We start from the raw sequence: 23,528 nt of genomic DNA, 5'->3' as shown, positions 1-23,528 counted from the left end.
ATGAGGGGAGCATCTTGTGTTTGTTTACAATCTTTGGCAGTAGTGGTAACAGCAGCATGGAGCACAGTGACGCTGTCTTGTTTTGTTTTTGTATTCAATCACTTTTTCAAACCCGTCTGAATCGTGTCTACCAAAGGGTCTCCCAAGGGAATATTAATGCTTGTAGGGAGATTTGTGGCCAGTGGGAGGGTCTGTAGAGGGTTTAAGTTCACCTGGTCATACTATCAATCTGTTGGAAGAACACACAAAGCAACACAACAGCTGCGTACCATATTCAGGGACATCGCGGCAGACATGTGGGCAGTTGTAGCCACCTGCTGGGCAGACGCCACCAACTCTGTAACATCACTGTCGAGCTGAAACAACCTGCTGCCGTTCTGAGAAATGTTACACACTGATAACAAAGAGCTGATTGAGAAAGAACACACATACAGGTTTGTGTTTAAACATTATATTGGCTTCTTTCAGTCAAATTTTTTTAGACAATAAAAGGTGTTCAATAAGCAACAAAAACACACACACCTGTGAAGTGTGTGGGCGCGGCTGTAAAGTAGCTGGGCGTGGTTCTCTGTACGGTAAACGTTCTCCAGTGCATCTGTCTTCTTCATTCCTACAATTAAACCCTCAATCTTCTTCCTTAGCATGGGGCGCCAAAGATCCAGCTGACCCACCAACATGTCCACCTGCTGCACATAAAGCTGTGGTGATATAATCAGTGTTATTGGTGAAAATCAGTTGTGGTCATGTCCAGTTGTCTTACTGCAGTGGCGTTGGCTGATTCCTCTGTCAGGTCCACCGTATTAGTCAGGAGCAGATGACTGTCCTCAATCAGTCTTTCCACAGACGAGCATGCAACACTGATGTTCTGATGGGCCGACTGATAGAAAGATACAGATGATATCAAAGATAATACTTGTCATGACTTATCACTTATTTTGCTGTTGAAAGGTTTCTGTCCTATTTAACTTTCTGCGTCTCACTTAAGATAAACCCAGAGAAAATTAGATGCAGAATTTGAGGTTAGTGTGGCACCACAATGGAGAAAAACTAAGCCAGACTCAACCTGTAGAGAATTGCTGCCTGCCATAATATTCTGGTAGGTAATCATAGAAGATGCCCACGGAGGTTGTAGCAGTATGCAGGAAGCGGTTTTAGGCTGTTCTCAAAAACAATTCAGTTTGGAAATGAGGAGAATGGAGTCAGATAGGGTTAGTGAAGAAAGCGTGAACCTCAATTAAAACAAGCTCCTTGAGGTTTTACTTGTACTGGCCAAATCATGTAATCTTGTAAAACACTATCCAACAAGATGCAAGAGGTATGGGGAACAATAACACTGTTGCACAAGACTGCTGTGTACCAGGGGCGGAGCCTAATAGTTCCTCCTCCTTCCTCTTCCTATCCACTGGTCCTTGACCATGATGGAAAAGGTCACAGGGTCAGAGTGGATGGGAGAATTTAGAGGGAGTCAGGAGAAGATGGCAGCGGTGCTGAAAGAACCTGACGACACTCTCACGAACCAGCGTGATGGAGTGACGGCCATGTTGCTGATGTGTGTCTGATCTGTATCCCTGCTGCTGAGGGTTAGGGTTAGGAGCTAGTGACACTGCCGCAGTGCTGTCTACATCCTGCATTATGATAATGTATATAGTTCATTTACTGTGTTGGAGGTTAGTGAACCAGAGGTACAGCTTGTGTACACCCACTGTCACAAACAGCAGCAACAATATGACGTGTGTGTGTGTGTTTGTGTGTGTGTGTGTGTGTGTGTGTGTGTGTGTGTCTGTGTGTCTGTGCGCATGTGTGTGTGTTTTCCTTACCTGGTAGTGGTGAAGTGGAGTGTGCATAGCATCCAGCAAAGTGTATGTTTGGTTGTTCTGTTGTGTAGCATTGCTCAGGTGTGTATATGCTTGTAGCAGTGTTGCCATGTGAACAGTGAGGAAATCGAAAAAATTGTGGAGCCTTTTGCTGACAGCCCCAGTGCTGGACAGGAAGTCTGTGTGGAGACGCTGGACGAGAGACTCAGTGAGTCTGCCGGAGAAAAAAAAAAATCATTAATTTCATTAAGGCTTAAACAAGGTGAAAATATATATTTAAAATAGTATGACTCAAACCTGAGCTCCTGACAGACTCTGCTATTCGCCTCCGTTAGATTGACATCTCTGATGATTTCCAGCATAGATGCCACCTCACCCAGTAAACGTGTTTGATTGGCTGCATCAACCTCTGCCTTTGATGCCTGGTTCAGATGGTCCACCTTGCTCTCAAGCTCTGGACCAATCAGATGTCACAATTTACTTTGAACTAATCTGATTTCAAGGGCATGAACATGTGCAGGTGCCCTCAAATACAAAGTCAAACACCTCCATCAGGGATCAGCAGCCCTGGACACTGGTTACCAATTCATTGTATCAAGCCAGCAGTTCCTGTTAATGAGCATGGACGAGGGGCGGAGCCAGCACTCGGTGACCGATCAGTAATATGAGGAGGTCTCACTCCAGACCAATCTCTAACCCTTTGGCGATTCAAAGAATTTGAATCCATTATCCAGAGCTGCTGCAGCAGGAAGGAGAGCTGAGCTGCCATGGACTGACTTCTAATCTCCCTCCACATCACACTGACCATCATCACCTCTAACTGACATTCAGCGAGGGGCTCACGTACATGGTGCTTTATTTAACATCAGCACCATCAGTGTTGGTATCGTTCTTCCAGCTGCAGCTGGTCTTAACTGATAAATGTTCCAGTGGTGGGAGTCAGACTGGGATCAGCTGTCTGCAATGTCCCTACGTTCCTCTAACTGGTGAATATGGAGAATCAGTAACACTCAGGGGACCTGCTCAGGAAAGACCACGAAAGGGTTCTAGCTCCTCAGAGACCCTCCCCTGACTCACTTCACTGCTGGAAAATAATCAGTGGATGGATGACATTGTCTTTGAGATGTGAGAGGTCAGTGGGTGGAGCTTGTATGTTAGCTCCTAGCCTGCCACGGAGCAGGTCAGGTCTGCTGCTCATACACAGCCATCAGGGAGAGAGTGGGAAGTCTTATTATCTTGGAACACACCGCTTACATAGCATCGTCAAGGTGAGTTCCAAGATAACTGGACTTCCCATTCGCTCCCTGATGGCTGTGTATGAGCAGCAGGTCCGCAGCATGGCTGCACAGATCCTGAAGGACCCCTCTCATGCTCTCTTCCTGGCATTCGAGAGGCTGCCATCCGGTGACAGGCTACAGTGTATGGCCTGCAGGACCCAGAGGAGGAGATCCACCTTTCTCCCCCAGGCTGTCCTCCTCCTGAACTCCCTGCACTCTGATCACTAGTACCACCCACAAGATCGCCACTGGCCACTTGTTATACTCCGAGTGTACGCCTGTACTTCCTATATGTGCTGCAACTATTTTTATATTCTATTCATGCAACGATTCATCCTGTACAGACCACAATATTTGCAAAATTCTTCTCATTCATTAAAGTAATTATATATTATACTACTTATCTATTGTGAACTAATACTTCTTCTGCCCTACTACCTCTACTGCAATGTATTTCACTGAAATGTCAGCCATCTTTGCAGTAGAAAAAATCCCAAGTTGATCCTGAAGTTACTTGGCCAGCCCTTGAATCCCATGTCCTTGCACAGGCTTAGATTGGATGCTGGTTATGATGTCACTAAAGTTTACATTCTTATTGATGTTATTTACCCTGAATGTCATCCTGAAGGCTGTTGATGTTTCCCAGCAGCAGAGCACCATGGGCAAGGCTCTTGTTGGTGGACATGCCCACTTCCTCCAGATTAATTGAAAGACGTGTGACCTGACAAATCAGAGGACAGAAAAAACATGAAACTAAACAACAAAAAAACGTAATAAAAGAAAAAACTGTATTTGTGTTGTGTGATAATAATACACAGCATAATTTCAATTCAATATCTATATTTATTGAGTGCTAATGTGATCTTCTTTGTTACAGTGACATAGGGTTACCTGCTGCATCAAAGTGCTGAGGTCAGAGGTCAAATGTGTAAACTCATCCTCCATGCTGGTGAGGTGCAGGGCTACAAAACTGTGATCTGAAAATATCACCTGCAGAGACACACAGCATTAGCAGAACAGACAATATAGGAGGTGATTCCCTGATGATGCTGAACCCATCATCTTGGACTTCAGCTGGCCATCGTAGAGCTTTTTATGTACCTGCATGTATCTGGTTTGATTCTCTAACATCACCAGCTGGTGGTAGGGTGCCATGGTAATGCTGCTAATGTTGACAGACAGGAAGTTGATGCGTAGTTCTTCCAAGTTATCAAGCAGAACACCGGTGCACTCGTCATCACATGCTGGAGTTCAGCACAAACACAAACGTCACATCCAATGACAAACGGCATGAGCATGAATATGGTGATGTGTGTCATCAGTACTTACACACACACTCTCCTCCCTCAAAGATGTGTCTCTCATTACATTGGTCACAGAGCTGACCTTTGACCCCAGATTTGCATTCACACTGTCCTGTCAGTGGGTCACACAAAGGGTGCAGTGAGCCCCACCCACTGCAATTACACCTTGAGCACACCCCATCCAGCAGTGTGGGGTTGCCATAGTAACCCACAGAGCACCTTTGGGATGAGAGCTTAGAGTCAGTGTGATGTTTCAGTTGCCTCTCGGGGTTATTAGGTTCATTGTAAAACCCTGTGCCGCACAGTAGTTTGTTGTAGTCTAACAACGGCGTCTTGCTTTGCTGAATGTTAAATTCTGACCGAACTATTCCAACTTTCCTCTGTTGAAACCTGCCAGCCTGTATCACAGGGAGCCTTGTGGACTTGAAGAATGTAACACTAGCTTCTGCTAAGTAATGCATGTTGTCCTTGCTTGCCTCATATGATGTAATTACTCACTTCTCACAGTATCTCCCCTCATATCCTGCCTGACAGGCGTTGCAGAGGAAGTCACCAAGCGTTCCCTCCAACTCACAGGTGGGGCTGAAACTACAAAACAAGTCAGTTTAATGACTGAATAAAATTCAACTGAAACAGTTAATTAATACACTTACATTACCTTTTGTCCCGCAGGGGGCAGGCACACTGTGAGCAGTCACTAATGGAGCCGTTGACATTCCCATAATACCCAGCTGCACATAGCTCACAGCTCCTCCCACTCGTGTGATGCTGACAACCCTGCAGGAAAAACAATCCTGACAGCATCAGCGCTGCAGTCAAGAGGTTCTTACCTACATGTTCTGGCCCATGTGAAGGGACCTCTATTCTGACATCTTCGGGGCATAAGTAAGCTAAACCAAAATCTCTTGTCTGACTCTCAAACATGCCAAATAATAAGTAATTACAAATATATCATATTGTTGGCTTGATTGACTTTCTTTTTACACATTGTTGAAACCTAAATCTTTTTTTTTTGGGATAATCCTTTACACATGCTTTGCCACATTTCTGTTACTTTGATTTCTTTCAAAAACATGGGAAGAGAGCGTGAGTCCCACAAAAGTACCTATTTAAAGTTCAGCTGTATAATGTAATTTCCTGGATTTAAATGCTTGTGAACCTAGAAAGCTGTTATCATAGGCAACTGTTTCAATAAAACTATCTTTGATGACCCTGAGTAGAGCACCTGGTTTTCCCAGACCCCCCTTTTGGAAGTTTGTGCCGGTCTTTTCTCTGTTTACCTCACACTCTCCAGTCCCCAGGTCACAGCTCTGGCTGTGGTTATTGCAGCGACAAGGAACACAAGGACGAACAAAGAGTGACCTTTGATCCCTTGAGGACAATTCTGACAGTGGCTGACGGAAGTACCCAGGAGCGCACTCCTACAGGTGAACACAGGTGGACTTGTAACACATGTTGATCATTAATGCTTATTTGTACGGTATAGATCAATTAACTGAAGCTGGAGAAACAGTCGTGTACCTGACAGGACAGTCCGGCATAACCTGGTGGACAGACGCAGGACTCAATCAGCCTGGCCACACCCCTTCCAATCTCAGACCCATTCACTTCATGATCTTCGACTGCTGTCTCCATAGTGATGTTAGAAATCCTTCCAGAAAATGCAGTAGATGACCATTTCACATATAAGTGCAAGTAACTCAGTGTGTGTGTGTGTGTGTGTGTGTGTGTGTGTGTGTGTGTGTGTGTGTGTGTGTGTGTGTGTGTGTGTGTGTACCTGCTCTGTTGCAGTCTTGTCCCATAAGAGGCCTTAATGATGATGTACTGGATGTTATTGAGAACTGACATGAAGTCAGCATGACTCACTGCCCTTTCTGACACCGAGTTAAAATACTTCCATTTGTGCTGTGTCACACACACACACACACACACACACACACACACACACACACACACACACACAGAAGAATGACATCATACTTTGCTCATCTGTCTATACATACTGTGATTCCTTGCAGCTTGTACCTCTGTCAGCCTGATATTATGTAGTGTCCTGATCGCATTGCTAGGGGCAACCTCGTCAGTGTATATGACCAACCGTCTTAAAGTCCCTCCCCTCATTAACACTTGAGGCTCCTGATTGGACAGGCCCCAACTATCTTCCGCATAGAAGGTCACGACATAAGACAGCAGGCCACCATATGACAGGAGCTACACAAAACACATAAAATACACGGTAACGCAAGACCAAGCAGAACAACACTATGTTACTATCAGTCAATCATGTTCTGGAAGTCGACAGTTAGGACAACGGCACCTGATTGCCTTCAAACTGGCGAGGCATTCTCCAGTAGAGAGGACCACTCAGACCACTGGCGTTGAAGTGACGGGTGTCGAGCACAGTGTCGCCGCCCTGCTGGTAGACTCCAGATACAACACCCTGCAGGTGAGACTGACTGACCAGTGGCAGCACAACAGGAGCCAGAGTGATCTGGGAAAGAAGACGAATTTTATTCCAAAAAGTAAAATAGGACTCAGTATTTTTAATGTCATTGAAAAATATATTTTTTGTTAAAAAATATTTTGTGTCACATCTGTGTAAAAACTAACAGGGACTCTGGTGAGACCTCCGAGCTCCTCACAGTCCTGACTCAGTCCCGAGCAGAAACACTGAGAGCAGCCGTCTGGATTTTCCTCCGAAAGACCAAAAAACCCAGAGACACACTCCTGACAACGCCGGCCAGCCACACCCACCTGGATTACACAATCCAAAGCAAAAGGAACACACACACACACACACACAAAATCAATGTACAGAATCTTACACATACGGGAATCTCACACACACTTGATGTTACTTCACACATGCATGCACACACACATTCCCAGTGTTACCTTGCAAACACACTCTCCAGTCTTTTGGCAGTCACACACATTGAGCTCCATGTTGCAGAACTGTTCTTGTGTTCCTGCTGTGTCGCAGCCACACGCAGAGCATGCTGGGTAACCAAAATGACCCAAGGAGCACTGGTCACATGACCTACCAGAGAACTCCTCTCTGCACTGACACTGCCCATTGGTCAGATCACACTGAGGGGTAGTGCTTCCAGCTGTACTACAGCTGCATGGCTGAAGAAAAACAAGATAAGTGTTAGTTTGTGTGTGTGTGTGTGTGTGTGTGTGTGTGTGTGTGTGTGTGTGTGTGTGTGTGTGTGTGTGTGTATCAGCATGTAGTTGTGAGTGTGTACCTTGCAGCCTGTCATGGGGTGGTGACCCCAGTAACTTTTCTCACATCTCTCACAGGTGTCTCCTTCGGTGTGGGCGGGACAGATGCACTCGCCACTCTCATGGTGGCAGTTTCCACCAGTGTGAGGGCAGCTGCAAGCTGGAAGGACAAATGAACCAATGAAAGGTGTGATTCTCCACCAATCAGCTTACAGAATGATGCTGACATTCTTTATCTACCTGAGCAGCCACTTGCATTAAAACCATAGTAGCCATGGCTACAGTGGTCACATTTGTCTCCAGCTACACCCTCCACACACTGGCACTGCCCATCATCATCACATGAGTCAGAAAGAGATCCTGATTGGTTGCAACCACAGGCAACACAGCCCCACCCACTCCGCAGACGGAAGAACCCTAACTGGAAAAACAGATGGAATTTAAAAATGAAGTGAACATTGACACCAGGACGAAAAATGTTAAATCTCCTTGAGGTCTACTCTCACCTGACAGTGGTCACAGGTGCGTCCCGTCATATTCTCTCTACATGCACATTGACCACTTGTGACATCACAAACACTGGAGAGAGCGCCATTGACATCACAGTTGCACTCTGGGAAATAGAGACCCAACCACTGTCAGTCAGCTCATAAAGTTGAGCCCACTCTCCAGAGAAACTGTTTCCTATTAAGTTTCTAAATTAGTAGGCAAGGGATCAGCCACTATGGTTTAGAGTGATTTACCACGAAACTCCCACTGACTGATTAATTGAAATAGTCTTTTTTGAAATGGATAGTTTGGTACCTGTTATATTTGATTCAAAACCTTCAGAAATTTCTGCCTCTGCATGAACACCAAACTAAACTGTCAATATAATAAACTTTAATTCAATGTGATAATAAACAAAACAAAATAAGAATCAAAGTATAAAAGAAGCAAGAAGCAAGAATGTTGTCAACGACAATGTTATATTGTTTGATCCTTTTTAATGACTGAACAGTGATGTCATCAGTTTTTGGAGGAATCAATGTTGTACCGTCAAAGTGAATAACAAATTAAACACACACACACACACACACACACGCATACACAACACACTCATACACACAAAAACACGTACACACACATACGTGCACGCACGCATGCACATACACAGTCATATGACAGCACAACAAGGAGGTCAGAGTTTAAATCTAATCTGGATTTAACAAAAGATCAACATTCCTCTGCTACCAACAGGACGGGAGACGTGCGTCCTGGTTCTTCTGAGAACATTCAACTAAAATGGCTTCACCAGTCATTTCACAGCCTGTACTTTATTTACATTTGTGTGTGTGTGTGTGTCTCACCTTGACAGTTCTTAGCGTGAACAGCATCTCCATAGAAACCGAAAGCACAGACCTCACAATGGTTCCCCGCAGTGTTGCCACGGCAATGCAGACATTCCCCGGTGACAGTGTCACAGTGCCCAGCTTCACTAGTGTCAACATTAGTGTTGCATTCACATCTAACACAAGACCCGCCTACTACTTGTGGGTTACCATAGAAACCACTGGCACACCTGAAAACACAAACAGACAAGCGTCATACGAAGTGCACAGCATTCATTGGTAGAGCAACCTGTCAATCACGCTCACCTCTCACATCTGGTCCCTGTGTAACCATCCTGACACTGGTCACATGACACGTGTCCAGAAGTGTCCAACATGCAGGTGGTACTGAAACTGAGACAACAACAACCGTCTTCTCATCTTTCTGGAGGATTACGTTCTTTAATGGTCCAATGAGTGATGAGACAAACCTGTTGGACGCCACCGTCAGAGGACAGGGACAACGCTGACAGTCCTCTTCTGTCCCCTCTGTGGCATCACCATAGAAACCAGGGAGGCACTGATCACAGTGAGGACCGGTGGTATTATGGGCGCAATCCTGAGAGACAAAAAGGTAGATGATTTTGACAGCTGTTGATGGTAACATTTATACATGATGTGTGTTGAACCCACCAAGCACACTCCATTGATGTCACACTCCATGGTGTGGTCATTACATTCACACTGCATACAGTTGCCTCCGAACAAAATCCCGCCTACCCTGTAAAAACCTGGCAGACACGACTGAAACACAAATGGTTCACACAGAGATGAGTGGCATAGTACAGGTGGGCATTGTCTTTGGAATCAGAAATGACACTGTCAACTGCTGACCTCACAGGAAGTGCCACTGTAACCCCATGGACATTCACAGGTCTCCACTGCAACTGCCTGGATACCAACCACTGAGCTGGATTCTGCCACATCCAGAGACACTGAACTGAGCCTGACGGATGAACAGAGAAACTAGTTTAAGCACTTGCGAATCAAAAAGAAGATTATCAGTCTTGACTGCAATTTGTGACATCACCACTTGTTTGAACACAAATTATTGTATGTTTATATGAACGACATTAATGGCAAACTATAACTAATGCATAGAGATGACATTGAAACACAAAAATCAAACCATGTTACTGAACATCAGGGTCACCTGCAATGACTTTGTGCATCAGCAGGTAGCAGAAGACCTCTGTTCCACAATTTATGTTTAGAGAATTTCTGAATAATATTGACAGATGTTATAACTCTACTTTCATGTTAGCTGTAATAAGACATGTTAGATAGCCTCACCGTATTGGGCCATTGGCTGAGGAGTTCAGGTGAACTCTGACCCTCAGTAATGTCACATCAACAAAAACTGACAGCAGGTCATCGCGGGTGATGCGGTCGCCTGTTTGTCCATCCACAAAATGCTGTGGGATCATTGTTATTGCAACTGAGCGCTCCACCAGTGGAGAGAGGGAGAGACGGAGAGGAGGGAAGAGACGAATGGCTCGACCGTTACCCTGGAGATGCCAGAGAACAGGTGAGTGTGTGAACTTTCATGCTGAAGACACCAGGGTTGTAGTTTTTGATATGAAACAAAGTTACCTCAATGATGATGTCAGTGTGAGCTGGGGTGGAATAGTCTACGTTGTTTGGTGGGAAATCATAAATGACGGAGTAGTTGAGAAAACCTCCATAGGACAGCAGCTAGTGAGACAGATGGATTAGGATATAAAAGTATTCAACAAGACAGTATGAGGATGTGCGGAGACAAAGGTGACATATGCATGGTATAAAGGACACAGCAACACTTCAATGATAACACGAGACTCATGGAACTGTTCAGCATGTCTCACCACAGACAACAATGTCTGACAGCGTTAGTTTCCAAAGCCAATCATGGAATTGTTTCTGTGTTTTTAGTGCACAAGTGCAACTATTTAGTGGTCCATAAAAGTAGTTGCTGAAGGGAAGTTTTTCATCACCAGGATTGAGGAAGCCCAGGACCACTGCTGTCACTAAGATAAGTTCCTAAAGGTAAATTGTAATTTTGGTCTTTAACATTAAAATATGACTGGGTAAAACAGTGATGCAGCTGTGTCTCATGGGAGTGTCATAGCAGCATTATCTCTTGTTTGTCTCTTGAGCAGGAAGCAGGTCTGATGTTCGAAAAAGAATCTTTCTCAATGGAATGTTCTAGCTGTTGTGTGTCACAAACTGTCTGACACATCACCTGTAACTAGGAGGAAACGGTTGGCATTACATCCCTAAGACAAAGTCATGTGGGTTGGGAATAGTCACCACACCTTGTTGCCAAGGAAACTGTTGGGAGCCACCCATGACAGCACTTGTTGGTGGGTGGGGCCAGATGTAGTGTTACCAGAGACAGGTAGCTCATTGCCATGGATAACAGGATGTTGGTGGAGAGACTGAGAGGGTTGGAGGCGAGCATTTGTGTAAACCACCTGTAAAAGATAATCATTGGTCCTTATTATTACTGATTGTGCAAGTGTGTGTTACTTGTGTAAAGGTGTGTGTGTTACCTGTGCTGCTGACCAACTCAAGCTCCCACAGACGTCGGACACACCGAAGCAGAAGCAGTCGGTGCAGCCGAGTGTGTGACTCGCCTGCAGGTGGTAGAAACCTGGTTTACACAGGTCACAGTGTGTACCCATCACATTGGCCTGAGGACAAGAGTGCACTCTATAATACAACATCATGATGGCAGAGAGATCAGGTGACTGTGGTAAGGTGATGTAGTTACCTTGCAGATGCAGTCGCTGCAGGGGTCGCTATTGATGCTGCCGGCCAGGTTACATTCACACAGAACACAGTCAGGAAAATCTCTGTACCCAAAAGCACAACGGTCACACTGCCGACCTGCAAAACCCTGTTTACAGACACACTGACCTGGGGAGACACCTACACACACACACACACACACACACACACACACACACACACACACACACACACACACATTATTATTATTATTATTATTATTATTATTACTACTACTACTACTACTACTACTACTACTACTACTACTACTACTACTACTACTACTACTACTACTACTACAAATAATAATAATGATAATCACCTGTCAGTGTGTTGTCCCTGGTGCAAACTGAAGACTCAGATCCTCTCAGATCACAGTTACAGTCAATACAAGGAGAGTCTGAATAAGGAGAAACCTGCACACACACATGTTAAATTTTTTTTTTTTAATCTTTGAATCTTCCTTTTCTCTCCAAGGTTCTGGAGAAAGCAGCTGCTAAACAGCTCTGTGACTTCTCCACAGCAACAGCTGATTGGAGGATTCAGTCAGGTTCCAGGTTCATCCTAGCACAGAAACAGAACTAGTCAAAGGTACCAGTGACCTCCTACTGGTACCAGATGAGGGACTGGTCTCTGTGCTGGTCTGATTAGATCTCAGTGCAGCTTTGGTACCATTGACCACCATATCCTTCTACAGAGACTGGAACCTGTCACTGGTATTAAAGGAACCACACTAAACTGGTTCAGGTCATATTTACTAGGTCATCTCAGTTGGTACTAGTTAATGATGGTTCCTCTGAGACCACTACAGTCAGTTCAGGTGTTCCACAAGGGTCTGTGCTTGGACCAGTCCTCTTCACCCTGTACCTGCTTCCTCTAGGTCACATGATCAGGAAACACTCCATTAATGTTCACTGCTATGCAGACGACACTCAGCTGAACTCATCAATGATCCACATGGAACAAACCAGCTGACTAAACTGGAGGCCTGTCTGAAGGACAGGAAACATGGAGGACCATCATTTCCTTCATTAAACTCTGATAAACTGAAGTTCTTGTGCTGGGCCCAAACACCTGAGGACCACCTGATCTGATGAGACAGGTACCCTGGATGGCACCACCCTGGCCCCCAGCACCACCGTAGGAACCTAGGAGTTCTCTTTGACCAGGACCCTTTAACTCCCACATTCAACAAATCTCCAGGACGCCTTCTTCCATCTACGTAACATCGCTAAGATCAGACACATCCTGGCTCAAGAAGATGCAGAAAAACTAGTCCCTGCTTTTGTCACTTCCAGGCTGGATTACTGCACCTCCCTCCTACCAGGCTGGACTAATAAGTCCCTAAAGACTCTCCAGCTGGTCCAGAACGCGGCTGCCCGCGTGTTGACTAGAACTGGTAGCAGAGACCAGGTCTCTCCTGGACTGCTTCTCTGCATGGCTCCCTGTCAGATTCAGGACAGAATTTAAAATTCTCCTTCTACCATCAAAGTCCTCAACAATCAGGCTCCTTCATCCCTGACAGAGTTCCTAGTCCCCTATGATCCAGCTAGAACCCTTCACTCCCAGGATGCAGGGTTCCTGCTGGTTCCTAGAGTTCTAACAGTAGAATGGGAGCCAGAGCCTTCAGTTATCAGGCTCCCCTCCTGTGGAACCGTGTCCCAATTTCAGTCCAGGACCCAGACCCCCTCTCTAGGTTTAAGAGCAGACTTAAGACCTTCCTTGTTGATCAGGCTTATAGTCAGGACTGCTTAGGCTGGCCCTTAGATCTGCTGCATTAGGCTCAGACTGTTGGGGATCTCCCATGATGCACTGGGCTTCTCTCTCCTCCTCCTGTCCTCATACGTGTTACTAACTACTCTTCTTCTCCCCTCATCCCAGATCCCTGGTGCTGCTGGAGGAGGCTCCAGACCTGAAGAGGCTCCAGCTGCCACCCGTAGCTCCACCTGCTCACGTCCCCGTCTGTCCATCAGTCTCTCCTCCTTTCTCTCTCTCTTTATCTCTGTCCCTCTCTCTCCTTCTGTCTCTCTGTCTTCCTCCATTCTCTGTCTTTGTCTCTGTCCATCAGTCTCTCCTCCTTTCTCTCTCTTTATCTCTGTCCCTCTCTCTCCTTCTGTCTCTCTGTCTTCCTCCATTCTCTGTCTTTGTCTCTGTCCATCAGTCTCTCCTCATTTCTCTCTCTCTTTATCTCTGTCCCTCTCTTTCCTTCTGTCTCTCTGTCTTCCTCCATTCTCTGTCTTTGTCTCTGTCCTGCTCTCCTGCTCTCTCTCCGTCCCCACTGATCCTGGATCTGCTCCACCTTCCTGCTGGTAAAGGAAGGTTCTGGTGGCTGCTGTTGCAGGATGTGCTGCTGATGGAGAATTGTTGGGTGGAGGTTCATTGAAGGAGGGAGGTGCTGGACCTGCTCTACTTGGACAGAGTCTGGACAGAGCTTTGGTTGGGGTTTGGAGCCACGCAAATAAAACTGACTTGACTTGACTTAGTTGGCTCCACCACCTCCAAATCCATTTACCCGAGAAGTTGAGCCTTTCAAGCAGATGAAGATATTAAACACACATTTTCATAGATTCATTTCTAGTTTGTAAAATTCAAAGGAAATAAGACTTTCTTGATATTCTCTACAACAACAACTATATTCGGTCTGAAGAATTTTGCTCAAGATGTTTCATAAACATCTACCTTCGTTAGTATCAAGTTGTTAAGAATTGCAAATATTCTCTACCTGTTCAGGTCGGTAGTATCCGTCAGCACATGTCTCACAGTTGATACCAGCTGTGTTCTGTTGACAGTTGATGCAGACTCCGCCCCCATGATGGACACCATGGTTGTTCATACTTAGTCTGAGATCAGCCACTGTTTGATTGTAGAAACAGTCTCCTGCTTTGTTGTGACAGTTACATTCTGACAGACAGACAACAGGGTGATTATATGTTAAAGTTTTTCTGTGTTTACATCATATTAAAACAATAAACTGAAATGTACAATTTGATTTTAACATGATGAGGTCTGTAGAACATGACAAAGCATGAGTTTCTGTTGAAGAAAACATGTGATTCAGATACAGATGATGTCATCAGACAAGGTGCTCATGGCTGATGACCAAACAGTCAATGGAATCACATGGAGATGTGTCTTTACTTCTGTCTTGCCAGTATCTCTTACTTTTACACTCGGAGACAGTTCCTGGTTGCCATGGCAGCTGGTGGTAACCAGGGCAACACTCATTACAGCTCTCTCCACAGGTGTTGTGCTCACACACACAGTGCAGCTTCTACACACACACACACACACACACACACACACACACACACACACACACACACACAGGTTGAAGTTTCTGCCAATATCCCTGTTAGAACAGTGTAAAGATGGCAGTGTGAAGAGTGGCGTTACCTTGGTAAAGGGGTTGAGTGGGCAGCTCTGGGCGTGTCCATAACAGATACACATGCCGCCCACAGAGATGTCTTTGATGGAGTAATAATACTGAGAAAAAATGAAAAGGAAATAAACATGGATTATGTAACAAAATAAGTCATCACAACATGGCTGCCGGTCTCACCCTCCGAGTCACGATAGGGTCAATATCTCGTGGATCATGAAAGCTCAGAGTCATCAAATCAGCATTGAGGGTTCTGATTCGCTGCAGCCGCAGTCTGATGTAACGAGCTGAGGTAAAGTTCAGGAGGTCAGACGTCAAATCTTCAGCTCCGGGTCGATTGTTAATGAGAGAAGTGTGGATCTAGCAAAAGACACAGGATGTATTGATTAGATTTTAGCTATAGTTCTAAATATACCTAACAATATACCTATCATTACTGTCATAAAGAGGAGCTAAACATAATCACTAGCAATACTGCTCAATAAACTGTAAATATATTGTGTTGATAAGTGACTGAAGACTGTCAAACTTTTTGGATGATTTGGATTAATAAAGCTATGCAAATTGAATGACTTGAATAGAGACAGAGACGGAAGGGCTGTGTCACCTCTCCGTGTTCCAGCGGGTCCAGTCTGGAGTAGTAGGATGTGCATATGACTTCAGTGTCGCCTTTATATGTGGGAGGTCCAAGAGTTGGTGTCACATTGTAACGAGACAAACACTCTGAATCACTGATGGCGTAGTACTGCCAGGGATCAAAGTTTACACCATCCAGCGAACGCTCCAGAATCCAGTTACCTGGGACACACACACACACACACACACACACACACACACACACACACACACACACACACACACACACACACACACACACACATTAACCTACATGTTGATTTTTGAGTCATGACCAGGAACAGTTAACCCTCTCATCCAGATTTAAGTCATTATAAGTCCAATTCATCAGATTGGAATAAAAATGATTAGAACAATTAATAATATCATCATATCATGTGAGGGCGGCGTGGCTCAGAGGCAACGTGGCAGTCTAGCAACTGAAGGGTTGCTGGTTTGATCCCAAGTTCCTTTGGTGACCGTGTCCAAGCGTCCTTGAGCAAGATACTGAACCCCTAATTGCTCCAGATTGTCCTGTGATGGACTGTTGATCCGTCCAGGGTGAACCCCGCCTCTCCCAAAGCCAGCTGGGATAGACTCTAGCCCCCCCACCCCCCACAACCCTTAATGGATAAGCAGTATAGAAAATGGATGGATGGATGGATGGATGGATGGATGGTTCATATGATGTGATTTCAGCTGTTTTATGGATTATAATGTTGCATCTGATTGCCCTTCTGTCCCAACATCTCATTTGATACGTGTTAATCATTCAAGTTGTGTATCTTTGTGAAGTCATCAAAACTGAATGGCAGCTGTTGGGTTTGTTGTGATTGTTGCTTCAAAAGCAATATTTGATGTTTGAAGACAGATTGATGAAGTCACCTGGTCGAGGGGAATTTGCAGCTTTGATGATGATGTAAGCAACTTGAAAAACCTGGACAGAAGACAAGACAAAGATCAAAGTTCAAGATCAGTGACTGTCATTCTCTCTCTCTCTATTACACATACACACACACACACAAAGGTTAAAAGAAAGGGAGAAAGATGAAGGGGTGACGTATGTGTTTTACCTGTTTCAGGTCCAAGGTAATGGTCACCCAGTGAAACTGCCGTCCGTTCTTGATGCTTGGACTCTGCCACCACTGGTTGGTTCCATCGATGGCATTTGTGATGGGATGGTGTTCTGAGGACAGAGAGTCCACCACTGTGAGTCTGAGATTCAATCATAAGTTCGCTCCCATCTGTGTAATGACTTTTTACCTTTGGATAGAACAGAGTTGGCGTCACATTTGGAGCAGTGTGGGTTCTGGATTGGCTGCCCTGGAACATGTTCCACCAGTTTACAGTACACCTCAGGTTCTGGGTCACCACATGTGGCATTACTGGTGATCAATGCATTACTGGCCAGGTTAAGAATGGCTGGGAACAAACCTGAAACACAAACAGTCGTTACCATCCTGATATGTAACTGTTTGCACCAAAAAGCTAACGTAGCCTTCAGTCAGAATCATTGATTCAGCTGATGATCAGAGTTCCAATCAATAATCCAAAATCTGAACAAAGGCTGTAGTCTTGTGATAAAGAGGTTGATTAAAAGTCGTTCGACTAAAATCTCATTGGTCATGGTATCGCTATGTTAAAATCAAAAGAAGAAAATCACCATCCAGGATTAACAATTTTTTTCTGGCAGGGTTAGGGACATGGGCTGCATGGTGGTGCAGTGGTCAACACTGTCGCCTCACAGCAAGAAGGTTCTGGGTTAGAGTCCCGGCTCGAGCACGGGGTCTCTCTGTGTGGAGTCTGCATGTTCTCCCTGTGCCTGCGTGGGTTCTCTCCGGGAACAGTCCAAAGACATGCAGTTGGGGACTCGGCTGACTGAATACTCTAAACTGACCGTAGGTATGAATGTGAGTGTGAATGGACTGGCGACCTGTCCAGGGTGAACCCCGCCTCTCAACCGTAGCCACTAGGATAGGCTCCGGAGGATTAGGGTGTGGAAATAGGCCACACTCCCACCGAAGTTGGATAGGGTTAGGGTTAGGGTTAGGGTTAGATGGATTATAGATGGAGCATTCAAGAGACAGCAGCACCAGAAGAAGGAGCTGGAAGATGAGCTGAATACAACAGCAGAAACAAGAATATTGACATTGTGGTTCTTTTGCGCTGGCATAATAACATATGCCCTGCCTACTGTACACTGTGCTTTAGAAATTAGAATATGGAAAACTTTTAAAAAGTAGAATGTAAATTTTATGAAGAATTGATGCCAGAATTTTGCGGCAATTGCACGCTCTTGTGCGGCACATGCAAATATTGGCAGGCAGTCATAACTTGGCACAACACCAGGCGGACCTCATTCAGTCACACACAGATTTTTGTGTGCATCAGTGTGAGCATAAACACCAAGAATTGTACTGATATAAATTCAGAGAAATGCAGGATGTGAAATTTTTGAAGCAGCAGGAAAAACATGCAAAAACAATGACATTTTCCTTGTAGAGCTGTAAAGGAGTTGGGTTGATCAATCCAAATATTGATACTATGGATACCAATATTGGCATCATTATCAAACTGGGACTTGTGGAATTGGACTGACACTGTAATTTGAGTTTACCCCGTCTATGTTCAGTACATTGGTACAATCTCCTCAAAGACTAATCAGTCTATGTGTGCAGTCACTTCCTGCATGCTGTGCTCCTCCTCTTCCTCGTCCTCCCCTGTTCAGTTGTATTTTGCTGTTGTGCCAACATGTGACTCAGCAGCATTGAGCAGACACTGAGTGAGAGCAGAATGGCAGAGAAAGAGGAGCATCGGGTAGAGTTGTTTGACATGTATAAAAGAAATCACTGGAACATTGATTTGTGGTCTTAGGCTGTATGCTAAAGTGGCAACACTGCTAATTTCTATGAACACATGAAAAGCCATAAAAACCAAAACTCTGAGCTGCAAAGACAAAGGGAGGAGGGTTACCCTGCACAGCCCGGCTCAGACCCAGAACCCCGGCGCAGGGACAGAATTCACTGGGAGTCATGTCAGAGAATATCCAGGTTGCTCATTAACTTACAAAGTAGGAAAGTAATATTCTATTCATCTTCATGTCATAATCCTGCTGGATTGTCAATATTAGTTATTGTGATTGCTCAAGCATAAAGCATCATGATTATTCACAGCCTCTTTTCGACGTTTCCACATTTTGGCCTTTTACCAATTACAGCACGTGAGTTACGTGGCCAGACTTTTCTTTCGCTAGCAGAACTATTCTTCACTTAAAATCTCTGTGGTGAGTCTCTCCTCAGTCTCAACTAGCACATGATAACCTAGTTAACAGTGTAAATCACAACATAGTTTGGTGGGGATTTAGTATATTTCTGATTAATTCACCTCATAAATCATGAAATATTGCTCCACCCACATGAAAGTACCTATGCTGCTTTTAATAAATAACAAATATTCGAATTGGTATTAGTTATACTGGCCCTGAATGTATTTAGTATTAGCTCAATACCAAATTTTGCAATATCTCACACTGTCTATTTACATTGAGATTGTGCATTGTGTTGCCCGAAGTGATAGGAGTGTGGGTGTAATCTGTGTTTATGTGTGATGTGTGTCGCCTGGTGTGAATGTATGATGCTGCTGTCTTTTTCCTAGTTTTAAACTGCAGGACCAGCTGAGAATTCACAACAAATTTCCCTACAGCAACAATAAAATATATGAAATGAAAAATGACACTGCTACTGTTAAGATTTCTGTTACCATCACACACGCACACACATGCACACACAAATGTAAATTCCTCTTAGGTGTGAACAGCTGTGAGGGTGTTATAACCACATGGGTGGTATCCTTTACACACACACACACACACACACACACACACACTTCAATGGTTTTACTCCCATAATTTAGAGTTGACAAAAAAGACTCAAACATACAACAGTCAAATACTGTTTATATGTAGAGGACCCGAGGCAGCTGAGCTAACTAGCATTCATTCATTCATTAATTCTGCAAAAATGGACTTCCTAATTTTTTAGCCCTCAATTTATTTTTGCAGACAAGAAACTAAGGTTGATGGCTATTTGTAATTTGTGTTGACAGTAACCAACTTGCTAAGGAAGTTTGCTGCATCCATAAAAATATCTCTATGGACTTTTAACATGCTCAGATGCTGTGGGAATACGCTGCTGTTGGCATGCTCAGTGCTTGCACTCAGCTTCAACAAAGGACATCAACTGGTGAGGCTACTTCAGTCTGGAACGGGGCACATTTCAGTTCACAATGCTGAGAGAATTTGGCCACATGTGGTCCAGACCTCCTCTGTATATGGTTTTAGTGAACAGACCTCATGACACACCTTGAGTGTGGTCACACCTGGTATCAATGGTGATCAGTAATCATTGGATCACTTGGGGTGGACCTTACTCACAGCTGTGAACAAGGCCATTGATTGCTGCAATTTTTAAATGTCAGACTTTGGACTGATTGTTGCCAGAGTACCATGAATGCAGTTGAATCATGAGTAGGCGTCATTGAATTTATGCACATCAAAGCTCAAATCAGCAGCTGTATGACATCACCAGGGTTTGCTCAATAATTAATAAATGGATCACTTTTGAGTTGAAGCAGATGGCCACCATTGTTCCCTGCATTCTCTTCACTTAAATGTATGCATGTTGGAATGTGTTAAATCAGCCTGTTGAGGGTTACTTTGACCCATGACCCCTCCCCCAACACACATACACACTCACACTTGCAGTGATAAGTCTGGAGCCTGGTGGGGGAGGTAACGTGGGAGGATGATTCAAGGGGCTTGTGTGTGTGTGTGTGTGTGTGTGTGTGTGTGTGTGTGTGTGTGTGTGAGATTGTGTAGGGGTGGAGATGAGGGGTTTGATGGGGGTAGGGGGAGGAAAAGGTCGAGTGTGATTGTCAACACTAATTAGCACACACATTGTTTCCCCGGCATGCCCTAGTCTGTCTGGTGCTTCTCATCAATTTAGCTACCAACACACACACACACACACACACACACACACACACACACACACACACACACACACACACACAATAATTGTCTTTTAGAATTTTTAAATCCTCCTATAATGTCTGATCTGAAATAGTCCAACAAATGGTGACTGTGTGTACAAGCCTAAAGATCTAAACTTATTTTACATAATTTCCCTTTGGGGATGAACTAAGTAATCTAGCTATCCAATTAACAATAAGGATGTTGATTTCTGACGAAAGAGAAATACTAATATTATTATTATTTTATTATTACTTGATTAATGGAGCAACTTTAAAAAAAGAACTTCACAAGTACTTTGACATCCAAAATATGCTAAATATTGTGATTGACAGCACATAATGAATCAACCAGAGTCAGGGTAATTGAAGAGGATTGAAGGTAAGCTGGTTGGCGTGAGTGACGACCAAACAACTGCAGGAACATTTAGTCTGTTGGAGTCAAGGTTTCCCATGTTGAGTCTGAGAAACATGGTCAAAACTGGTCAAAAAAATCTCTTAGGAGTCTTCACAGAAGCTGTTGATTTTACAAATATTCACACATTTTTCAAATTCTAGTTTTTCTTAGTTTCTTAGTTTTTAGTCCTTTTACTAATTCCTTTGTAAATTGCTAATGTATTGACTTTTTTTTCCTGACTTTATCAAATTAAATTCCACATGAATTAATTAGAAAGAGATGTGAAAGGGGAACAATCTCACAAAGCAACAAAATGTTTTTATATCTATTTCTTCATTTATTGATCTGGAGAGAGTCAAATAAAGATTGAATAAATGAATAATATGTTGAAACCTCAAATCAGTGAGTTTCAATCCTGCATTTGCAGAAATGGAATTTAAGTGATTTACAACTTGAAAACAATGCTAGATCATCCTGGTTGTCTTGAAGAAAAGAGTGTTTGTCTTACGAAAGTGACTTTCATGAACCAATGTGATGTGTTTAAATTACCCACAAACAGAGTAAACAACTCTATGTGTTGCTCAGGATAAATACAGACAGCCATGGGTAAATAAGACAAGATTTCATGCATTAATTTGCAAATGTAGTGGAGAGAAGAAAGCCAATCACAAGTGATTACTCAGATTTGACCTCACAGACGAATGTGATCATTTGTGAGCCTCCACTCACACTTCTGCAACAAATAAATGAGTAACTGGACAGATAAAAAGCTCTAAACATGATGACAAAGAATCCAGATGATGATACTCAATAGTTTAATATTGTAATTCACCACAAAATGTAATCTAATTTAAAAATTAAATAAACACAATAAAGTCACATTGACCAATCTGCTAACATTTCTATTCAGAATGTAGGTTTTAATTAAAAATGTTTAATAAAGATAATTCAAGGACAAGGAGACTTTTATATTATAATATGTAAATATTATTCTGTATACTTTTAATGATTAATGTTATCAAGCTTTACATAATTTTCACATCAAAAGTGCCATGGCTTTTCATCATCAATTTAACAATTGATCACAAACGTTTTTCAGAGTGAAAAACGAAATACAGTTCCACATATACAAATTAATAATGATATATAAAATGAGGCAGAGATGGACAGACTTTTAAAGTCTTAAAAACAAATATATTTTAGATGTGAATTAACCAAGCATCACAACATTGAGTGATCTGAATTTAGAGTTTGACAAAAATTTCAGCTCTTCAGGGTGAGAGTGGGGGTGAGAGAGGAGGAAGCGCACCCCAAAGTAGCCTGAAGAATAACATGTTCTTCATATATTTATGGAGACTTGGAAAAAAACCTTTTTTTTGTTAATACTTGCTGTGGTTCCAAACTCACCCCAATTCAACAGGATCAGAGGGTTGGAAAGTAGTGGTTTTCAAAGAACTCTTGAAATAGACCTCAAATTAAAAATAAAAGGATATAGCTAGAAGTGATTAGAAAATGTCTCACCTCTCTGCTGTGCTGCAGCTCGGCCGATCAGCAAAAATAACAGCACCAGCAACTTCATCACTGTGGGGGTGACCAGATCAACTATAGACCTAGGATCCGCGTGTCGATGAGAACCTGAACAGGGATCTATCTTGAGTGGACTGGGTTGAACAAAAATTGAAGAGGCCTCTGTGTTGTGGAACTGGGCAGAGTTAGGAGTGTTGCTGCAGAGTCTCACTGGCACGCCACTGACTCTCCTCATTCATTCATTTCAATAAGAGGGGGCTCAGAGAGGGAGGAGTGGACTGTACCATCTGCTCTAGGGAGGGGGGTGTTTGATGCAGGCTGGGTACCAGCAGAAATAAAATGAAATATTCCCCTTTTTTAAAAAAAAATGAAATAATATTTATTTTTATAAAATTTAACTAAAAGAGGTGTGCCAAGGCAACGTTTCAACTCTAAATAGAGTCTTCTTCAGGCCAGGCACACTATTTCCAATAAAAAAATCTAATTTTTTTCTTTTTTTCGTATGAAACAAAGGCAATGCAAAAGACTGATGTGCACTCCTGAAAAGCTAAACAAGAAAGAAAGAACCTTCTGTGGGATTCCCTATATATAAGCTTCCGTGAAAACCAAAATAACTTTTTCCCAAATGTTTTTATCTCCAAAAGTAAAAGCCCCTGCAAACCCCTGATCATCAATGTCACTCCATTAAATCATGTATTACCCATACAATCCCATATAAATTAACCAATATCATGTAATAAATAAAACCCAAACATCTTTACAATATTACTATGAATTATATAAACTTTGATGGTATCTTACTTTGTTTTTAATAACTTTTAAT

General features: G+C 43.4%; 1 protein-coding gene across 2 annotated transcripts in view; it reads right to left on the bottom strand.

The window, feature by feature from the left end:
• Positions 1 to 22,910, bottom strand: part of lama1 (laminin, alpha 1) — a 38,776-nt gene extending 15,866 nt beyond the window's left edge. Inside the window, exons 1-41 of one of the 2 annotated variants that reach the window (XM_086191096.1) lie at positions 22,700 to 22,910; positions 17,017 to 17,187; positions 16,827 to 16,939; positions 16,639 to 16,690; positions 15,746 to 15,936; positions 15,319 to 15,498; positions 15,153 to 15,242; positions 14,922 to 15,030; positions 14,482 to 14,660; positions 12,082 to 12,175; positions 11,743 to 11,900; positions 11,522 to 11,662; positions 11,285 to 11,443; positions 10,584 to 10,685; positions 10,284 to 10,498; positions 9,825 to 9,936; positions 9,624 to 9,734; positions 9,422 to 9,549; positions 9,258 to 9,344; positions 8,970 to 9,181; positions 8,127 to 8,233; positions 7,861 to 8,041; positions 7,644 to 7,780; positions 7,291 to 7,524; positions 7,006 to 7,149; positions 6,713 to 6,886; positions 6,421 to 6,606; positions 6,173 to 6,300; positions 5,917 to 6,046; positions 5,676 to 5,816; positions 5,054 to 5,172; positions 4,894 to 4,983; positions 4,421 to 4,614; positions 4,193 to 4,335; positions 3,983 to 4,081; positions 3,701 to 3,812; positions 2,112 to 2,268; positions 1,818 to 2,028; positions 761 to 877; positions 523 to 698; positions 270 to 408 (exon numbers count right to left, since the gene is read on the bottom strand). In XM_086191096.1, coding sequence (XP_086047222.1) covers positions 270 to 408; positions 523 to 698; positions 761 to 877; positions 1,818 to 2,028; positions 2,112 to 2,268; positions 3,701 to 3,812; positions 3,983 to 4,081; positions 4,193 to 4,335; positions 4,421 to 4,614; positions 4,894 to 4,983; positions 5,054 to 5,172; positions 5,676 to 5,816; positions 5,917 to 6,046; positions 6,173 to 6,300; positions 6,421 to 6,606; positions 6,713 to 6,886; positions 7,006 to 7,149; positions 7,291 to 7,524; positions 7,644 to 7,780; positions 7,861 to 8,041; positions 8,127 to 8,233; positions 8,970 to 9,181; positions 9,258 to 9,344; positions 9,422 to 9,549; positions 9,624 to 9,734; positions 9,825 to 9,936; positions 10,284 to 10,498; positions 10,584 to 10,685; positions 11,285 to 11,443; positions 11,522 to 11,662; positions 11,743 to 11,900; positions 12,082 to 12,175; positions 14,482 to 14,660; positions 14,922 to 15,030; positions 15,153 to 15,242; positions 15,319 to 15,498; positions 15,746 to 15,936; positions 16,639 to 16,690; positions 16,827 to 16,939; positions 17,017 to 17,187; positions 22,700 to 22,757 — 5,781 coding nt within the window. In that variant the 5' untranslated portion in view covers positions 22,758 to 22,910. The remainder of the gene's footprint in view (positions 1 to 269; positions 409 to 522; positions 699 to 760; positions 878 to 1,817; positions 2,029 to 2,111; positions 2,269 to 3,700; positions 3,813 to 3,982; positions 4,082 to 4,192; positions 4,336 to 4,420; positions 4,615 to 4,893; positions 4,984 to 5,053; positions 5,173 to 5,675; positions 5,817 to 5,916; positions 6,047 to 6,172; positions 6,301 to 6,420; positions 6,607 to 6,712; positions 6,887 to 7,005; positions 7,150 to 7,290; positions 7,525 to 7,643; positions 7,781 to 7,860; positions 8,042 to 8,126; positions 8,234 to 8,969; positions 9,182 to 9,257; positions 9,345 to 9,421; positions 9,550 to 9,623; positions 9,735 to 9,824; positions 9,937 to 10,283; positions 10,499 to 10,583; positions 10,686 to 11,284; positions 11,444 to 11,521; positions 11,663 to 11,742; positions 11,901 to 12,081; positions 12,176 to 14,481; positions 14,661 to 14,921; positions 15,031 to 15,152; positions 15,243 to 15,318; positions 15,499 to 15,745; positions 15,937 to 16,638; positions 16,691 to 16,826; positions 16,940 to 17,016; positions 17,188 to 22,699) is intronic. The other variant, XM_086191097.1, reaches the window with a different exon arrangement.
• Positions 22,911 to 23,528: the final 618 nt, after the last annotated feature.

Source organism: Aulostomus chinensis, chromosome 21 (genome assembly GCF_037954235.1).
Source record: "Aulostomus chinensis isolate RoL2024-O1b breed Wild chromosome 21, RoL_Achi_v1.0, whole genome shotgun sequence".
NCBI classification, from domain to species: domain Eukaryota; kingdom Metazoa; phylum Chordata; class Actinopteri; order Syngnathiformes; family Aulostomidae; genus Aulostomus; species Aulostomus chinensis.
This window is presented reverse-complemented; position numbering and strand designations above follow the sequence as displayed.